This window comes from Octodon degus, unplaced genomic scaffold (genome assembly GCF_000260255.1).
Source record: "Octodon degus isolate 3935 unplaced genomic scaffold, OctDeg1.0 scaffold00150, whole genome shotgun sequence".
Lineage (NCBI taxonomy): Eukaryota > Metazoa > Chordata > Mammalia > Rodentia > Octodontidae > Octodon > Octodon degus.
The window spans coordinates 4194382-4213273 of record NW_004524726.1 but is presented as its reverse complement, the minus strand read 5'-3'; the positions used below and the strand labels follow the sequence as shown (position 1 = coordinate 4213273).

At 34.6% G+C, this 18892-nt stretch overlaps 1 protein-coding gene across 1 annotated transcript in view; it reads right to left on the bottom strand.

The window, feature by feature from the left end:
• Positions 1–18892, bottom strand: part of Diaph3 (diaphanous related formin 3) — a 523261-nt gene that overhangs the window by 324032 nt on the left and 180337 nt on the right. Inside the window, exons 10-14 of the mRNA XM_023702376.1 lie at positions 11687–11797; positions 11294–11412; positions 10434–10550; positions 6446–6564; positions 2811–2863 (exon numbers count right to left, since the gene is read on the bottom strand). Coding sequence (XP_023558144.1) covers positions 2811–2863; positions 6446–6564; positions 10434–10550; positions 11294–11412; positions 11687–11797 — 519 coding nt within the window. The remainder of the gene's footprint in view (positions 1–2810; positions 2864–6445; positions 6565–10433; positions 10551–11293; positions 11413–11686; positions 11798–18892) is intronic.

Here is an 18892-nt window from a genome sequence, read left to right as displayed (position 1 = left end):
CTGACAGCTTTGTGGAAGCAGCCACTTAAAGGACTGAGCTAGGGCCAGGCCCCCTACATTTATAATTAAACTCAGTAAATAATTGTTGAATGAAATGATGAACCAACTCTTGTCAACTTGTCCTTTATATTTCAGATGTCTATGTCAATATTATATATAAAATTTTGCCACTCTCCCTGCATCAAAAACCTTTGAGATCATTTTCCTTTTTCATAACTAAGCCAAAGTTCATGGCTCTACTGCAAGGAAAATGAATTAATTTCTCTTTATGAGAATAAGAATGAAGAAGCCATTTGACAATATTAATGTGCACTAAGCTGTACCTAGACTAAAATTTAGAAAGAAAAAGCATTATTTAGGTGACCAGAAAAAAAGACTAACAAAACAACTAATTATAATTAGCATGTCCCATAAAAACTTAATAAATCAAATTGGACAAACTAAAAGCATCTGTACTTATCAAAGAGGCAAATTTGTACAATGATGCCTACAAAACCAACAGATAAAATATAAATTTTGCTTTAGCATTTTCATGATATCTATAGGAAAATAACTATAGCCTTGGGGATAAAATAAGTCTCCATTAAAAGCATACCTTATAAAAACTAATAGGATAGCCTGCTTCTCTAAAAAGAACTGCTACAGTGATATTACACTTACAAAATAACACACAAAAATGTCAAGAAACACAGTTAAGGTTGAGGTTATGCTTAATTTCATTCCCTAGGGTAAATGTATTAGTGTTGCTGTATAAGAAGGCTGATAATTCAATATCCTCTATATACTTTCTGACATTTTTGTTTTTCATTTTTCAAATTTATGTATCAAAATAAAGAATGTGTCTAGCAACTACGATAGCTTCCTGCCTAAAACCAAGTATTTACATGTGTCCTTATAAAGCTATCAGAGCAAAGTTTTGCTGATATATACAAAATGGGATGGCAATAGAAATCTTTTATGGAGCAGGCAATATTATCTAAGTATACCTAACACATATAATTTCTGAGTTTAAAAAAAAAAAAAAAGACAACCAACCTTGAACAAGGTCCTACTTTTATTGCATTTGAAGCTTACAATTTAGAAAACATGTAGTGGAAAAGTCATATTTAACACCATTCATAGACACCGACTATCTAAAAATAACAATAACAAATTTATACTATTTGAGACGTATCCAAATTTAGTACTTGAAGGTTTACTACTACTTTTCCAAGAAAACTTAAGAGTGCTTATTGAGCTTAGAATACAAAGTTGGCTGGGGAAAAGGTCACTCTACAACATGAACATCTACCAACTCGAGCACTTTTCACAGTTTAAACAACTTATTAATTTGTTTCCCCTATTGAACATTTCTGTGTAACAAAAATAGCATATTCATAGTTGTTGCTCTTTCCTCACATGGTAGACATACCTGTAATCCCAACACTCAGGAGGCTGAGGCAAGAGGATTGCTATGAGTTCCAGGGCAGACTGGGCTACAAAGTGAGTTCAAGGCTACCTTGAACTGCATAGTGAACCCTGTCTCAGAAAGAGAAAGAAAGAAAGACAGACAGACAGACAGACAGAGAGAGAGAGAGAGAGAGAGAGAGAGAGAGAGAGAGAGAGAGAGAGACAGAAAGACAGATACCTGAGGTGTTATAAACTTACTAGGTGTTTGGTCAAGTTAGAACTTCAGAACATCCCAGAAAGAAATGTAAATGCTTTCCCTAAATTAGTCCTAACTTAGGAAAAGGTATCTTTCATCTGCAAGTTATGTTAAACGTTAAAAGTTTATAGAAAAAAAAAAGAGGGGGTGGGAAACTACCCGCTCGGCAACCCCCCCACCCCCCCGGTCCCTCTCTCAGGACAGGAGCTTTCTTTCTTTCTCTCAATAAATATATTCTGCTCATAAAAAAAAAAAAAAAGTTTATAGAAAAGGATAATTCCTTCAAGATCCATTTAGGAACTACAACATAAAAATTGTACAGTCCTCAGAATAGCACCTAACAGGCAGTAAAGTATACTTTTTGAGTACTCATTCTGGGTTGGTTGTGGTGGTCATTATCATTCCACCAATAATGAAAAACCACACTTAGTAGAATGACTATGGAGATGAAAATACCACCAAGAAAAATATCTTATAGGCATGCTAGACTAGAGAGCAAAGGTCAAAACATTACAAAGGAGGAAATGGTTGGATAGTCAGAAATATTACTAGGTTGAAACAAAGAAGCTGAAAATATGTGGTATTCTGACCTATGAAGGCAACCTTCATGTTTTTGATATGAAATAATGCAGTAATTTAATGAAAATAAAAAGCAAATTAATCTTTCTAAAAATTTTACATACAATTCAACCTTACTATTGTAAACTATGGCTTCTTCAGAATTATTCCAATCTTAAAATTTTGAATTTATACATTTTTATTCAATTAATCATTCACACATTGAAAAATAATGCTTTTTATTTCTTACACAGAACCAGGAATTGTTCCTATTGCATAAATAATAAAACAAACAAAAATCTACTGAAGTTTACTCTAAAGGGAAAATAGCTAATATATTCATATATAGAGAATATGTATATAAATACATAAATTATGTAGCATACTAGATGACAATAAATATTAAAAAAGAACACAAAAGGTAAAGGTAAGGGGGAGAAATTAGGATTGAAATGACACAATGGTATACAAGTCCCCTTGGAAAAGGGCATTTGTGCACAAAAAACTAAAGTAGACAACAAGGTAGATGGTACAACTAGCAGTCTGAGCCCCAGTCATGCTGTGGTATTTTGCACATAGTCTTGCTAATGTACTCAAAGTTACTTACTTTCTTGTGAAGTTCTGATGCTTTTTCTTCAGACTCTTCTAGTTTTGCTTGATCTATACAAACGTCAAAAGTTGCAATGACAAGAAATTTAATTCATTATGACTTTAGGTTTATAAAGAAAAACATTATACAAAAGAATCAGAAATACTGTCACTGTTAAACAAAAGAGACAAACTGTTATAATATTGGAATAAAGAAGTTTTTTTAAAGCACAGTACTGGGGGCTTGCGGGTTACCTCTGTTGTTTAAGCACCTGCTAGGGCAAGCCCAGTCAGGCGCAGGGGACCATCGTTCAAGCCCCAGCTCCCTATGCCTTATCAGACCCACCCTTAAGACAGCCTAAGCCAGCCAAAAAAATAAAATAAAAAATAAAAAATAATCCTTTTCAATTTAAATAAATAAATGAAGCACAGAAAGGAAAGAAGGAAGGAAAGACAGACAGACAGATTGAATCAATCGCAACTTTAAACTTTTATCAGGCAAGAGGCAAATTCAATTATAACAGTACTTCAATGGTTTCTATTATAGTTCCATAAATATTCTCAAGGAAGAATAGACAATGATAGTTAAAACAAAGCCATGCTAAAAAACATAACATTAGGAGAAAAGAAAGTAGTAACTGCTAAAATGTTTAACGTTCTTTAATAATATAAACATACAATTTTAATGTATTTGGTACAGGGTCTGCAGGGTCTACAGGGTCTCACTACGTAGATCAGAATCATGTGATTCTCCTGTTTGCAGCCTTGCAAGGACTAGGATTACATGCATGTACTACCACACCCAGTCTCAATCACTCTCTCAGTGCACCCCTGGGGTGGGGCCAGCACAGCATGCTGGGAGTGGAAGGCCAGTGGCTTTGCTCTGCCTAAGCAGGGGCTTTAGTCTGCTGAGCTATCTGGCCAGCCCAGAACACACAAATTTTAAATACAAAATTTTAGCAATGATAAAATGATCCATAATGCCAAGTACAAGAGTTGATGCACAGAAATAAACTTACCTAGATACTAAGAGGAATGTTGCTTAAGAAGAACTAGGCAATACATACCAAAAATTTAAACATATATATTCCTTCCCCCAATTCTTTTAGCACTTTGCCTTTGGGCAAGAATACTCATTAAAATATTGTTTATTTTAGCAAAAAAACAAAAAAAAGTATAACATTGGGAATAACCTAAAAGTTCATCAATAATGAATTAAATAAGTTATGATATATATCCACATGGTAGAATGCTATGTTGGAGTAGTGACTCATTAACTATGATATATGGTATCCTGGTACACTTTTTAATGACACTGATACATGAACATGGTAATTACAGAAGCACTTACAAAGATTAGTCAACAAATCAGGACATCCAAATACCTGTCCCACTAAATGTATCCTCTTATACATTCTCTTTCTATATTAAATTATATTTCTGCATAGTTTAATTGGAATATGAGCATATTATTATTTCTAGATTTATTTAAAACATGTAACTTCTTATTATAAAAGATGAAGAAATTGTTCTCTGTGCAAACCAAATTTTTCTTCTTAAGATTTACTTAGTAAATTTGTCTGGCTCCATATAACTAAATATTTAGCCCTCTGACTCCTATTATATAGACAGCATCTCCTGTGTTTTCCAATACCTTTCTCATCTCCTGCACATCTTCATCTTTTCTTTATTCATACAGATATATTTTCTCCTGTATTTAAGTCTACATATTTATTCTGAGCTTTTAAAATTAATAAGTGCATAAAATTTATTGTAGCTATGTAAACACGTTTCACTTACATAGCCAAGCAGCATTCAAAGGCTATATTTTGTTCACAAAGTTCAGTGAAAAAGCACCATAGCTACTACATATACACACACAAAACAAATTCTTAATGCCCAAGTAAAATTTTTCAAGCACTATTCAAAATCATGTCACATTTTAATTTGCCACATAAAGAATGTTTTTTCTTAATGTATGTGTTCCCTTCCTTAGATTTTTCAAAATGTTTTTACATATAAACAAACATCTTCGTTATCACTGTGACTAATATTATCCAGTTTTTTATTGCTTCTAGTCACTTCACTGTTCTTCCTCGGCTTACAAGAAAATACGTGCCTGAACAGACATAGTTGAAAGGGGGGAATGTATTTCAATAGACTTTTCAGAGTATTGTGGAATTGCTTCTTTGATGTTATACTAAATTTGACAAATAAAACTTTTTAAATAGTTACATGGAGGTAATAAAATGACAACCTTGTTGCTTTAGGTTCACTGGTGATCGTTACACTTTTGTCTTTTGCCTAAGCTGAATTTGCTTCACCAAGCATTGGTCATCTGAAACTCTGTGCTGATTCCTGCTCCTCAGCAGGTCTTTTTTTTTTTTTTTTTTTTTAATGGATTTAATACAGGTTCTACAGGGTTTCACAACACAGATCAGACTCATAGTGATCCTCCTGTTTTCAGCCTCCCAACTGCTGGGATTACAGGCTCTCGCCACCAGGCCCAGTCTCAATCGCTCTCTCAGCACACCCCCCAGGGATGGGGCCGGCACAGAACACTGTGATTTGAATCCGGGTCCTGCACCTGCCTAAACTGACACTTTAACCCCTGAGCTATCTGGCCAGCCTTCTGCAGGTACCTCTTTAAACAATACCCAAATAATCATAGCATTGTCACTTGGTTTTTTAGTACTGATAAGCTAGTATAGTATATAAAAGTTTTCTAAATTCAAATTTTCATTTAAATCTCAAATTTTCTTATTGGTAACATTCATGAGTCATTTTCTTTGAAATGTAGGCATAATTCACTTCATTTTTTTATCTTTTTTTTTTTTTTTAATGTATTTATTACATGGTCTACAAGGTCTCACTGCACAGACTGGCTTCATAGTGATTCTGTTTTCAGCCTCCCAAGCACTGGGATTACAGGTGCACGCTACCACACCCAGTCTCAGTCACTGGCCATTCTTTTCATTTTTTAAAGTGTGTTTAAAATACTCACACTAAAGTGGACAGTTTGTATAACAATCTTTGAAGGTAAGAAAGAAAGGGGAGCAATTCTGCTAATACCTAAATTACAGAACTTCTTAAAATTATACTTCAATATGAAGAAATCTTTATATGTATATCCATTTGTTAACATTGTATGTTAAAAAACATAGTATGTTAAAAAAATATATACTCAAGAGTCAATATGTAATAAAATTATTCTTAATAGTGCAAGGAAATTTTTAGGTAAGAATTAACAGATGTTCTGTTTGCTTATTTTGGAGTTTCTTTTTTCAGTATTGAGAATTAAACACTGAACCCAGGGCTATGAGGGAAACCCCATACCACTGAGCTATGTCACTGGTCCTTTTATTGTTTCCTTCCACTGAGTGTAAAGAACATGATGCCTACTATTACAGTTTAGTGCTATTACCTTGATTCATAAAAAGATATCAATAGTTACCCACCATTTTGTGCCACCAGTGCAAGACATTAACACAGGTAAAAAGGCATGTAATACCTTAGTATTAAATGAAAATAGCTTTGACTATTGGTATCCTCTGAGAGAGTTGTAAAGACCCTCAAAAAGTCCACACTTTGAGAATACCCTACAGCTAGCTCATGAAATAAGATATTTCTATTTAAATAACACAAAATACTCACCGACAATTTGGCTTAAATCTAAATTTAGTCTTTTTCGATATGTAAAGTCGGGATCCATTCCATCTCTATGCAGCACAATCTGGGATACACACTCGTCAATTAATTTGAAGTACTGCTGTCTAAGATCAAAGAAAAGAGTAAGTATGTACTCAATTAATGAAATTGCATAGATGTAATTACAAAAATATAATTTGTGGTAAGCTTGATTTCAAGTTCCACAATTTACTATTTTATAGTTTTAACAAGTAACATAACACACTTAACATGGGAGAGTAAATAAAATTGTCTGAACTTTCCTTCTAATGATTTCAAACATATTTTTAACCTTTTAGGAAATAAATGTTTTCTTATAATTTGTCCATAGTAAAAATAAAATTAAGATACAGTGATAGGTACTTGTCAGAGCATTCCTCAGAAAATGTTGTCAACTTTCCATTGTACCACACTTACATAACTACCATTAATTAACGAAAACAAAAATATTTTCTAAAAAACTCTATGTAATATTCTTAAAATTAGTTTGTTTTCAGAATGCAAATAAATTAAAAAATAGTATTTCTTTAAAAAAAAGATTTATTTGGTATAATAATGTCAAAAAAATCAAAGTTTAACTGAAATCCTCAAATAATGTTCATGTTGTCACTGTAGCTAAATTCAGTCCAACTACATTTCTAATAACCTTAACCAAAGAATACTCTCTAAAGACTCACGACAACAAATGGGAAAGACACACACAAAAGATTTTGTAAACAAAATCAAAATAAAGTGATGGGAATTACTTTGAGAGTGTTTTCATTCGGAGGCTCTAGCAGGGAAGCCCTGCTAATCCTATACCTTAAGCGAGGAAAACGGCTTCCTCCGTCAGGCATGATCTTCCTCTCTGAGAGGGATGCACATAGAGCAGTGAGGGAGGAATGGGACACCTACCTAGCAGCCAGATCAGCTAAACCAACCCTGACAATCAATGTGGCGGCCGATGTCGCAGCCATGTCGTCCTCACAGCCAGTCTATAGGTATAATTTCAATGAGGCACAGTATTCTGCTCCCAATCACCAGGAGTTCCTTCTTCCCTCAGTGACTTTCATAATACACTTTCCCTCTCCCACCCCTCCCTGTCCCTCATGTAATGCCCCCTGGCCACTTGGGCTTTCCTTCCTTACTATCTTTCATCCCATTTATCTTACACCTAGAAAACCATGGAAGTGTGATCAAATACCAGCTATCCATGAGCAAAGACAATTAATGCTCAGTAATTTTCATAAAGTAGAAATATTAAGCAAATTGTTATGTACAAACGAAAACAAGCCTTTATCATCTATGCTTGCCTCAATTTTCTCAAATACATTAAATAATGTCATAAACTAATTTTTAACCATAATTTCCTTTAAGCTAAAGACATACACTTCACACATATATTTATCACATTTGGAAATTTAATAGATGAATCATAATCACATTCTAATGTTTAATTTTTTTAAATTTTAATGCAATCCATTTTGTCATTTTAAAATATCATGTTAGTAAAATCTTTCTGAATACCACAATGCCTAGTCATGAATTCCTTACTAGCAGAGCTAAAATTTTATGCCAAACTTCATTCAGCAGGCAAAAATAAAGATTAAAGTGCTTCTAGGTTCTACAAATGTATATCTACAACATAATCTCTAGGAGCAATCTTAGTGAGTTGGTTAATTTATCAGAGGACTACATGAATAACTTAATAAGGAATGAACATAAATTGCCATTATTTCAATGATAAAATAGCATTTTTGTTGGAGGATCATATTCACATTATTTGTGGTATTTTTAACAAGTATCAGATATATATCTTCCAAGTACATCAACTAGCATGGTATTTTAAACCTATACTTACTAAGTGATTAATTCTTTGGTATTAAACTGAATTTAATCTTCTCTTTCAATTACTTGTTGCATGTTCTTTTTTAAATCTCAGAAATAGGAGCTACATTCCTTGAGAAATAGGAATTACTTTTATGTACTTTCTCCAATGGAGTTACATTTTAGTAAAATTTCCTTCTATCCCAAGTGTGAGGAATTATACAAATCTAATGTTTAATATGACTTAATTTTTTTAAATGAGAAAATTTTTTGTTCTGCTATTTAATCTTAGAAAAAATAAAGTTATAACTATCCAAAGCAAGTCATTCAGAACATTATTAGAAAAAGTACATTCTAAGTTCCTTCAGTAGGAATGAAGATAAAACCAAAAGAACAACATCCCTAAAACTGTATGCCAATAAAATTTAAGGTATAATGCATATAAATAAAAAGCAAAGTAAAATATTTTAAAGACAAGTAGATGACAAAACTATGTATATGACTACAATGATGAAGCAATGTTAAACCCATAATCTCTTTTAAAGAATAACTAAATAATAAAATGGGGAAAACATATTTTCTTGGACTTGAATTCCTGTCTTCCATGAAAAATGATAGGATCGTCAGTGAGTGCCCTACAGCAGTTCACAATTTTGTCTGCTCTGAATACAGCCACATCATCAGTCCCTCTTAAAGTTCAGGCAAGGGGATCAGAAGTCATACAAGATGGGGCTTGTAGCTCTATCACATGCAAACTCTGAACACTAACAACTGCCTCAAATACATGGGAACTCAAATAGCATCAAATGACCAAAGCTTGATAACACAGTATGTACATATAGCAAAAATAGAAGAATTACTGTAGAGTGAACAGAAGTTTCAATTTTATTTTATTTATTTATTTATTTTTTATTTTTTTATTTTTTTGCAGTACCAGGGATTGAACTCAGGACCTTTTTAAGTAGAATAGAAATGAAGCATTACAATTAGGGCATGAGTAATTTAAAAATCTTATTTAATTAATATTTTGTGTTCAACATTTAAAAATTGATTAAATTTAAAAAAAAACAAAAACAAAAAATTGATTAAATATTTAAGTGTCCTCATTTTAAACTCACAGAAAACAGCAAATTAAGCCTCAAAACAATTTATTTAACTCACATTTTAAGACACTGATGAGATTTTTAGCTACAAGAGTAGTTTGGCCTGTGCACTGTACTCATTCTGAAGAATCCCAAGTGTCAACAATCTGTCTCCAGTTACAGGCCCATGAAGACACTTGCACTCCACCTGCTGGCTTCACCCAGAGAGCGCAGCCAAAGGAGGCTTTCCTAGCAAATCCTCCCACTTGCAATAAAGTTAAGGACAGACACATTACCCACAACTGAGAACAAAATTTCAACAGAATTCAATTTGTGCTGCCTCCAAAATGACAGTATAGTCAAAGATCTTAGTTTCTCTCAAAAAAATAAAAAGCTATCGACGTGCGTAAGAAGATAACATACAGAACTCTTCCTGAGCATACCCCACACGCCAGCACTCGGCTCAGAGTTTTCTTCATGCTACCACACTTAGTCTTCAGAGCAACACATCAGTGAGGTGCTCATATATGCACTTAAGTGTGTTATTGTGTAGCTGAAGTACAAAAAGGATAAACAAATTGTTAAGCTCAAATGGCTAGGAAAGATTTAAACTTAAAAAGCTGTGTTAATTTTCTAAATCATTATGAACATTAAATGTGCCTGAACTAGTAGGGTACATTCTAGCTACTTAAACAGTAATAAAATTTTTTTTTAAAAAAAGCTATAGGCTTCATGTAAGTTCTAAAAAGAAACAGCACCATTTTTACTGCCTAAGAAATAACCACAAAGTATGCATCATAAGACAAACTAGTAATCTGTTGCTAGTTTGTATTTTTATTCAGATAAAAAGTTGCAACCAAGAATCCACGCAAGTGTAGAAAGTACCAGCATTATTATTTTACAATCCTGTATCTACTAAATGTATCCTCGGAGGAAACTGTAACTCTGTAAATCAATATTATGATAGAAATAAAAATTATTTGCTTGTCCAAATAAAATAGCAGGTGAATTTCACAATTAATAGATATTTTATTAGTGAAAGAAAACACGATATAAATTCTTCTTACCTTATAAAATAATCATTCCGAATAAGTAAAAGATGCTGAAGAATAGAAATAAAATACCCTTCTGCTTTTGTTTCTTTAACTGTGTTCCACACCATATCATAAACATCAGATGCTTCAGTAAGTTAATTAAAGAACATACAGACTTCTTAATACTCCAACACAATTACAGCAAGATAGTACAACACAGAACCTACTCTGTAAGGCTATAAAAGCCTACTGTGTACCTTTATCCCATGGTAGGAAAAACTGGGAAATTACAACCTGATCTGACTCTTTCTGGCTTCTCCTTTATAATCAGCTTCAATTAACCTGCCTCATCAAAGTGAACATGCTGCCAGGCAGAGAGGGCAGGGGCCAGCTCATCATGGTGAACAACGGGATGAGTTCTAAGTGTGCTCTGCTTATGGAACTGCTCAGAGGATCATCTCACTTAGAAAAGTCCTCATGGAGAGAAGGGCCCTGGTGAAGAGTACAGACACCTGCAGGCTGACAGAATTCACACACAGCCTACAGAAAAACGAACACACGGCCAGGGTAAGGTCAGCCACTAGGCTAAGGCCACCAGATTCCTGATGCTGGAACTCAGGGGATAGCAGAGGCAGTGCCAAACAGAAAGAACTGGATGTATACATACAGAAGAAGCTGACAGAACAGTGGCCACTGGTTAATAGTAAAATCCATTTACATACATGAGACTTCAAGTAACCACACACTACTAAAATAATAACATTTTTCTGATATATAAAGACTTCACTTTATAGTCAGAAAAACTGACTAAATATTTACAGAGAGTGATTGACTGTTTTGAATTTAGCAGTAGTGTTTTGTATTTTTTGACTAGATCTAAAAGAAAAGGATATTCAAGTTCAGCTCTAATATCTTCAAGGCGATGGGAGAACTCAATCACGTCTTCTTCCTTATGCTCATCAAAGACTTTAAGTTGGATATCCAGGCTATCATTTTTAATACGCTTTAAATTCTGGAGATATTAAGAGAAATTATGATGAATGATTTTGTTTTGAATTATGCAAAAAAATGCATAAATATAAACAATAAACCAACCATTCAACATGATTTATAGCATTCAAACATTTAAAGTGTTAAATAACACCAAAATCTATATTTCAAAACTCGATTTTTATACTCAAGCCTTTTCCCACAGATACATTATTCCTGAGAGTAATTTATATAAATTTCCCCCACCAAGTACTCTTCTAATTTAAATATTAATAAGGAGACTGCAGGGCACTTACTGGCAATATCTCTTTCAATCCACAACGCATAAATTCATTTCTGATGTGAAGCCTGAAGTCCAAATCATCAGGAGATGTAACGAGGGCATTTATAAGCTGCATACAAGCTACCTACAAAAGATTACACAGTCAGACACAGACTTGCTTTCCAACATTAAAGAAAATGTCACAAATTGAAAAAAAAAAAAAAAGGGTTTTGTTCCAAGTATAATCAAATACCTTCTCTCGGAGGAGAGCCTATTAATATGATAACTTGTAAGTAAAATATTGTAGTCAATTAGGTATATAGAAGAAACACAGTTTTGGCGGAATTTTTTATTTCTCATTTATTTTTGTATTAATGAGATAAAGGGCAGATGGAGCAAGATTACCCAATGGTATCTTTCTACAAAGAAGTTCACTTAAAACCAAAAGTTTAAGGACCAGAAAGATAGTTCAGCAGACTAAGTGCCTGCTTAGGCAAGCGCAGGAGCCGGGGTTCAATCCCTGGTACCACATGTAGTGCTGGCCCCACACCCAGGTGCACTCAACCACAACCAAGTCTGGGTGTGGTAGTGCATGCCTGTAATCCCAGTGCTGGGAAGGCTGAAAACAGGAGGATCACTATGAATTCGAGCTGCGAAGTAAGACCCTGAACAAAAAAAAAAAAAAAAAAAAAGCTTAGGTCTTGCATTCTACACACATAGTACAAATCTAACATATTCTACCTAAAATTTTTTTTTAAATCTATTATTGGATAAATAACATCTAATATAGGATAATAAAATAATCTTCCATTGATCAAAGCAAGACTCCCAAACACCTCAAGGTAACAGGATATTGAATCTGTTAGAGTTATAATCAAAAACTATATATCATAATCAAAAACTATACAATGAACACACATCATTAAGTTGAGAAAACTTAATATACCAGACACAGTTTCTTACGCTTTGGCCAAAATTCAAAATTACTGCAGGAGCACTTGCAGGTTAGCTCAGTTGTTTAAGTGCCTGCTGGGGCAAACCCAGTCAGGCAAGAGTGCAGTTCAATCCCCAGTTCCTCATGCCTTACCGGACACGCCTATAAGGCAGCCTGAGCTGGCCAAAAAAATCCTTCTCAACTTAAAAAAAAAGTTATTATATGTTATTTTATTAACATAAAATGCATCACTGCACACCAAACAATATATAACAAATGAATTTTTTTAAAAAGGTGTTTTTCCATTCAGGTTTAGCATTCCAACTTTCAATTTTTCATTTATTTTGTTGAATTCTGTGGCTGAAATAACTTTCAACATCAAAAAACATACAGTAGAAGCAAGAGATTCTTCTATAAAAGCAAAAGTCTTTGCTGTTATTGATAATGCTGCTTTTGTATGTCTATATTCTACACAAAGTCTAGCAAGAACTGCTAGACTACTGATCAATATGTTTAACCTCATGCTGTTCCCTAAATTGTCTTTCTCCATCCCTTAAGGCAAGGTTTATATGAATTTAAAATGCTCTTTTTGGATTAAGACAACAACAGGGGTCTCAGTTCCTGCTGGCTGAAATATACAGTAATTGTTATATTCGATATCTAAGCCCTAAAACTTGAGCACCATGTCTCAACTGTCAAAACTTAAGATTGCTTAAAAGTAGGAGAGAGAAATTTGCCAGAAAACAGAGGAGAGAAAGAGAAATATAATTTTAAAACAAAGCAAAACCTTACATCTGTCTATCTTTCAATTACAAATTCACTCAGCTGTAACCAGTTGGTGTCAAAAGGCTGGGTGTAAAATATTTTCCTTCAACTCCCTCTCCAATCATTACTCAGCAACAACAAATATGCTTTTTAGCAATATCATATAATTTTAAAAGATCTTAGAGTGTGTGAATTCATATACATGCAGTGTGTTTTTATATTTCTCTACATTCAAAGAAAGGAATCAGTTATAGGTCAACCAGGTTCTAGAAAAATTAAAATTAGACAACTCAGAGAAAACACCTAGATTAAGCAACTTAGTGTAAGCCAGACATGGTGGTGTACACCTGGAATCCCAGCACTTGGGTGGCTGAGGCAGGAGGATCTCCCTGAGTTCAAGCCTAGCCTGGGTCACATGGCAAGACCCTCTCTCAAAACAACAAACAAAATTAATGTAAAATGTCACCTAACTAGAATGCAAATACTATAGACAATTATAGCATAAAAGTAAGAAAAAAGCAGAGAAGAAATAACCCAAGTCATTTCCAGGAAAAATCCAGAAAGGTAATTCTCCATAAAAGGAAAAGGAAAAAATTAAACCAAAATAATGAATTTTAAGTTAAATTTATAAAATCCTTTCCCAGTTCTACTGATAACTGGTCATTATCATGGTCCACAAACACTCTGATTCACTTATACCATGCCAGAATGTATTTGTGAATATGAATAAGATATACCAAAACATACTGGTTTCCCTTACAAATAAAAAGTCCTATAAGGAAGGTAAGAGTTCCTTCCAATAAACAGACCTGTGATATCACATATATTGAGATACACAGAACTGCAGCATTGCACAGTTCCATAGTGATGCAGCTTACTAGCAATAGAGGCCAACCCAGGATCCCTGGCAGATCAGCTAATTTTAGAGACACTAAAAAATGCCCAAATGAAGATAAACAGGTAAAATGATAAATACACATTATATAAGATTTGACTCACAATGGGAATCAGAAATACTAAATACGGACAAAGACTGCTGACTAAAAGCACTAAACGAAGGATTAACAGGAAGATACTTGATGAAGGAGCGGACAAAAATGTTTCAAGCAAAGGAACTAACATTGAAAGACAAGTCATTTCATATGATTAAAGTAATCTGAATTAATTGAATACAGCAGGTAAAAGAGTTAGGAGAGATCAGACCAGATAGGAGACAGACCAGATGAGGGAGAGCCTTGTGTACCAAACCACAAAACTGAGACTGAAATGGAAAGAGTGAAAATTTAAAAATTTTATTCAAAGGAAGGACAATACTAGCAGGTTCATGTTAAGAAGCTACTGCAAACACATACTAATAAAGATTTCTTTTAAAGGGGGGAGCTATAAATATGCTGAACCATGTGAGGAGGGCTTGGCTAACCTTTGAAATATAATGACAAAATGTAGACAAAGGGTTAGGGTAAAAGAGGTAACCAGAGGCCCCTTGTGTTTGTTACTCAACACTGGTGTTACAGTTTGTGTCTAGATGTTCCCCCAAAGCTTCAGGCAATTATGGGGCTGACCTAGACTTCATGATTCATTCATGATCCCATGCTGGGATTATGGGTGAACTGCTGTAGGGATTAAGGATGTGAGTGCTATACCCAGCCTGGGGAGAATAACCTGAAGGCAATATAAGAGAGATTGTCCCAGCAATAAGAGAAAAGTAGTCCAGACAACTCATAATGGTACTAATATCAAAAGATGCAAAAATATAAGAAAAACACAGGCTTGAGGGGAGAATGAGAAAAAAACTGCTTTCAAAATACTGAGGCTGAGACATTAATTATGAACCATTCATTTTTTCAAAATTGTTATTACCTACTTGGTGTCAACTGGGGGTTTTAATAAAAATTCAAGAAATTGGAAATGAGACTAAAACCTTCATAAAGAAACTGGAGGGGGTTCAATCCCCAGGCCAGCCTGCAGGCCCCGCCCCCAGGGCATGCTGAGACAGCAATTGAGACTGGGCATGGTGCACACACCTGTAATCCCAGCTCTTGGGAGGCTGTAAACAGGTGGATCACTGAGTCCTATCTAGTAGTGAGACCCTGAACACCCTGTAAACGCTTCCCTAAAAATATTTTTTAAAAAAGAAAAGAAACTGGAAATGAGAATAAAACCTTCATAAAGAAATTATTATACTCTTCTGGCTTTTGAAAACATAGAATATTCTGTTTATGAATTTGAATTATGTACAGAAATCATTCCAAAAACAAGAAAAACTACCTCCTTTTTACAGCAAATAAGAGAAAGCAAGGAATTCTGCTCTCCTTGGAGAATACTAAGTTAACTAAAGCTTTTATCTTTGTCAATCAGATTACAATTTACTCAGTTATTCAATTACACAAATCATTCTTTCCAGTTTATTTATTGGTACCTACTTCCAGATATTAATTACCCATAGGGCTAGAAATACAGCCATGTATTGAGATAGAAAAGACCACAGAGGGGAAAAGGCTGGAGAAGAAAGATACATACTATAGTTTGGAGATCTGAAGCAGGAAATACCTCTTGTGATCCAAACCAAACAAACAAAATTTAAGACAGAGAGCCTAGTCCAAATCAAGAGAATTCCAGTACAGTTGTATGTGAATATCAAGCTCTCTACTGGAATCACTTAGGGAAAAGTATCAAGAAAAGAAAACATGCATGGATTGTAGGGTTTCAACTGTAGGTTTTGGGCTGGGAAAATAGCTCAGTGGTTCAGTGCCTGCCTGACAAGCAAGAAGTCATGAGTTTGATTTCTGATACAAAAAAAAAAAAAAAAAAAAAAAGAATTTATGTATAATCAACTATAGGTTCAATTTATACATTTATTGGCAAAACAGAAGTAAAAAGCAATTAGTGCCTGTCTCAGTTACTCTTCTCTCAAATATCCAAATAAAGGAAAGAAAGGCTTATGTAGCTCACAATTAATGGAGGTTTCAGTCCATACTCGGATGCTCCAAGGCGGAGCAGCATGTGGCAGAGAGTAGCAGTTGGTGGCAGCAGCAAAGAGCAAGAGCAAATGGGAAAAGCAGTGGCAACAATGACTACAGAGAGTATTTCCCCTCCTTATCTGCCCCAGGCTGCGGTTAGCACTCACAGGGATAATCCCAGCACTACTAAAACCCATAATCTCAGCTTTAATCACGAATTAATCTCAAACTCTAGAAGTCTCCACCCCATGACTGCATGAGGCTTTGGGGGGACAACTAGACACAACAATGCCACAGACTAAAAGAAAATAATAATAATAGTAATAGTAATAATAATAATAATAATAATAATAATAATAATAATAATAAAGAGATTGTGGCCCCTAGAAGCATGAAGAAAAAAATCTCAATACAGAATGATCAACTGGGTCAAAAGCAGTCAAGTAAGTTAAAGACCCATCAGTTACCACTGCATTTGTCAAGGACACACTGGTAATTTAACAAGGACAATTCTTACAAAGAATAGACTGTTCAAGCAGCCAAACACTTCTGTTCTCACATATGCAACCAGTAAATATAAAAAAGCAATTCAATTTGGTTTTCTACACATTAGAAATATTGCTCTTTGACCTTTTGTCTAAGCAAGTCTTTGTAAAAACACTTACTGCTAGGTGTTATCAACCCTAAAATCAAGTCTAATGTTTTGGAATACTTACTACAAATCACATGGTTATCCATTTATCAAAGAGTTGAGCAGGAGAAAAGGTAACTTTTAACACTCTAACTGTGAATGTGTGTCCAGTTTTGCAGTTAATACAGTGGAGGATTTCCTCAAAGGCAGCAGTAGACTGAAGATGAAGTACAAGAACTGAGATGAGTGAAGCCCAAATAACCAAAGACCAGAAAAAAAAAAAAAAAAAAAAACAGCCAAAAAGGTAATTACAAATAGTGGGACAAATGTCAGCAATGTCATAAACTAGAAGGTATAGACTAACAAGTGACAATAAAGTAGATAAACTATCAACAAAAAGCTCAAGCATATTGAATAGATGGGATACAGCTAGTCAAAGGCAGTCTTACGCATAAGGTAAATGATCAAAGAAAAACCATTAGAAGTAGAAAATGATTAACATCAAGTCAGAGGAACACGCCACACACTACATGATTTAACCAGAAAAATAGCTTTCTGACCTTGAAAATAGGTGAGCAAATTTCCTTACTTATGAATTTATAACACTTAAATTCTTTCTAGTACACAATGTACTGCTATTATATTGTTCAACCCAAATATGGGAGGAGGGTGCATTTAAGACATTTTTAATCTTTCACGTCTCACCGATCTGGACAAACAAAATTCAAGGGACTCTATACATGGTGAGCAGGGCTGGGACGATAGCTTGGCAGTCTAAGCACCTGCGTGGCAAGGACAAGGACACAGTTCAATCCCCAGTACGACATGCCATGCTGGCCCCTAAACCCTGGGTGGACGGTAAAGGCCACCAAACTGGATGTGGTGGTGCATGCCTATAATTACACCGCTGGGGAGGCTGACAGGAGGATCACTACAAGTCCAAGCTGCACAGGAAGAATGCACCAAATAAATAAATAAATGATTAAAAATAAATAAACATGGTGATGCTTGAACCTCTCCATAAGGCATATTCCAATATTTGTAAATGCTGCCTGACTAGCTGCTTTCTTTGTGCTTGTGTTGAAGGAATTTAGAAAGTGGTCTAACAAGCAGCAAAAGTTCACTTTATGGTCATCCTGTTGATTCCAAAGATAGGTAGACATTTTTACAAGTAATATAAAGCCTAAGCTACAGTGGAAAAACATGTAAGCTGCAGAAGCTAGATCCAGATTGAAAAGAAGTACCAGAAAAATATCTAAATAAAAATTCTACCAGACTCTGTAAATAATTATCATCTGGGCCTGGAAGACACAGTTTACACTGCTATTCATCTTCCTTGCCTCATAGCAGAAATCATCTGTCTCTCTTTGCGCAATCAAATTTCACATTATCAACTTAAGATGAGTAAATGATGCTTAGAGAGAAATATTTTGCCTCCAGTATAAATAAACTCTAAGATTTAAAAATTCTATATAAATGCATTAATTCATAATTCATAGTAAAATCAGACTACATAATGTAGACAAACAGAAGAACAGTAAAGTATATCAGCAGATGTAAAGCTCTGTAATTTTATGTATATTCCCTATTAAATGTTCTATAAACGACAGCTATGATAAGACATCAAGTCAGAGCTTGAAAAGTGTGCATGTCCCACTTAAAGACTCAGAAAAATGAACTGCAGTACTCAAGCAGCTATAAGTCACATGAACAGGAATATCAAAGAAATTGAATTTTTCTAAAATATTTATTCTGCTGGTGGACACCGCAGAGGAAGCATCATCAGGCTCTCTTCCGACTGCCGTCATGTCTAAGTCAGAGTCTCCCAAGGAGCCCGAACAACTACGGAAGCTCTTCATCGGAGGGCTGAGCTTTGAAACAACTGATGAGAGTCTGAGGAGCCATTTTGAGCAATGGGGAACACTCACAGACTGTGTGGTAATGAGAGAC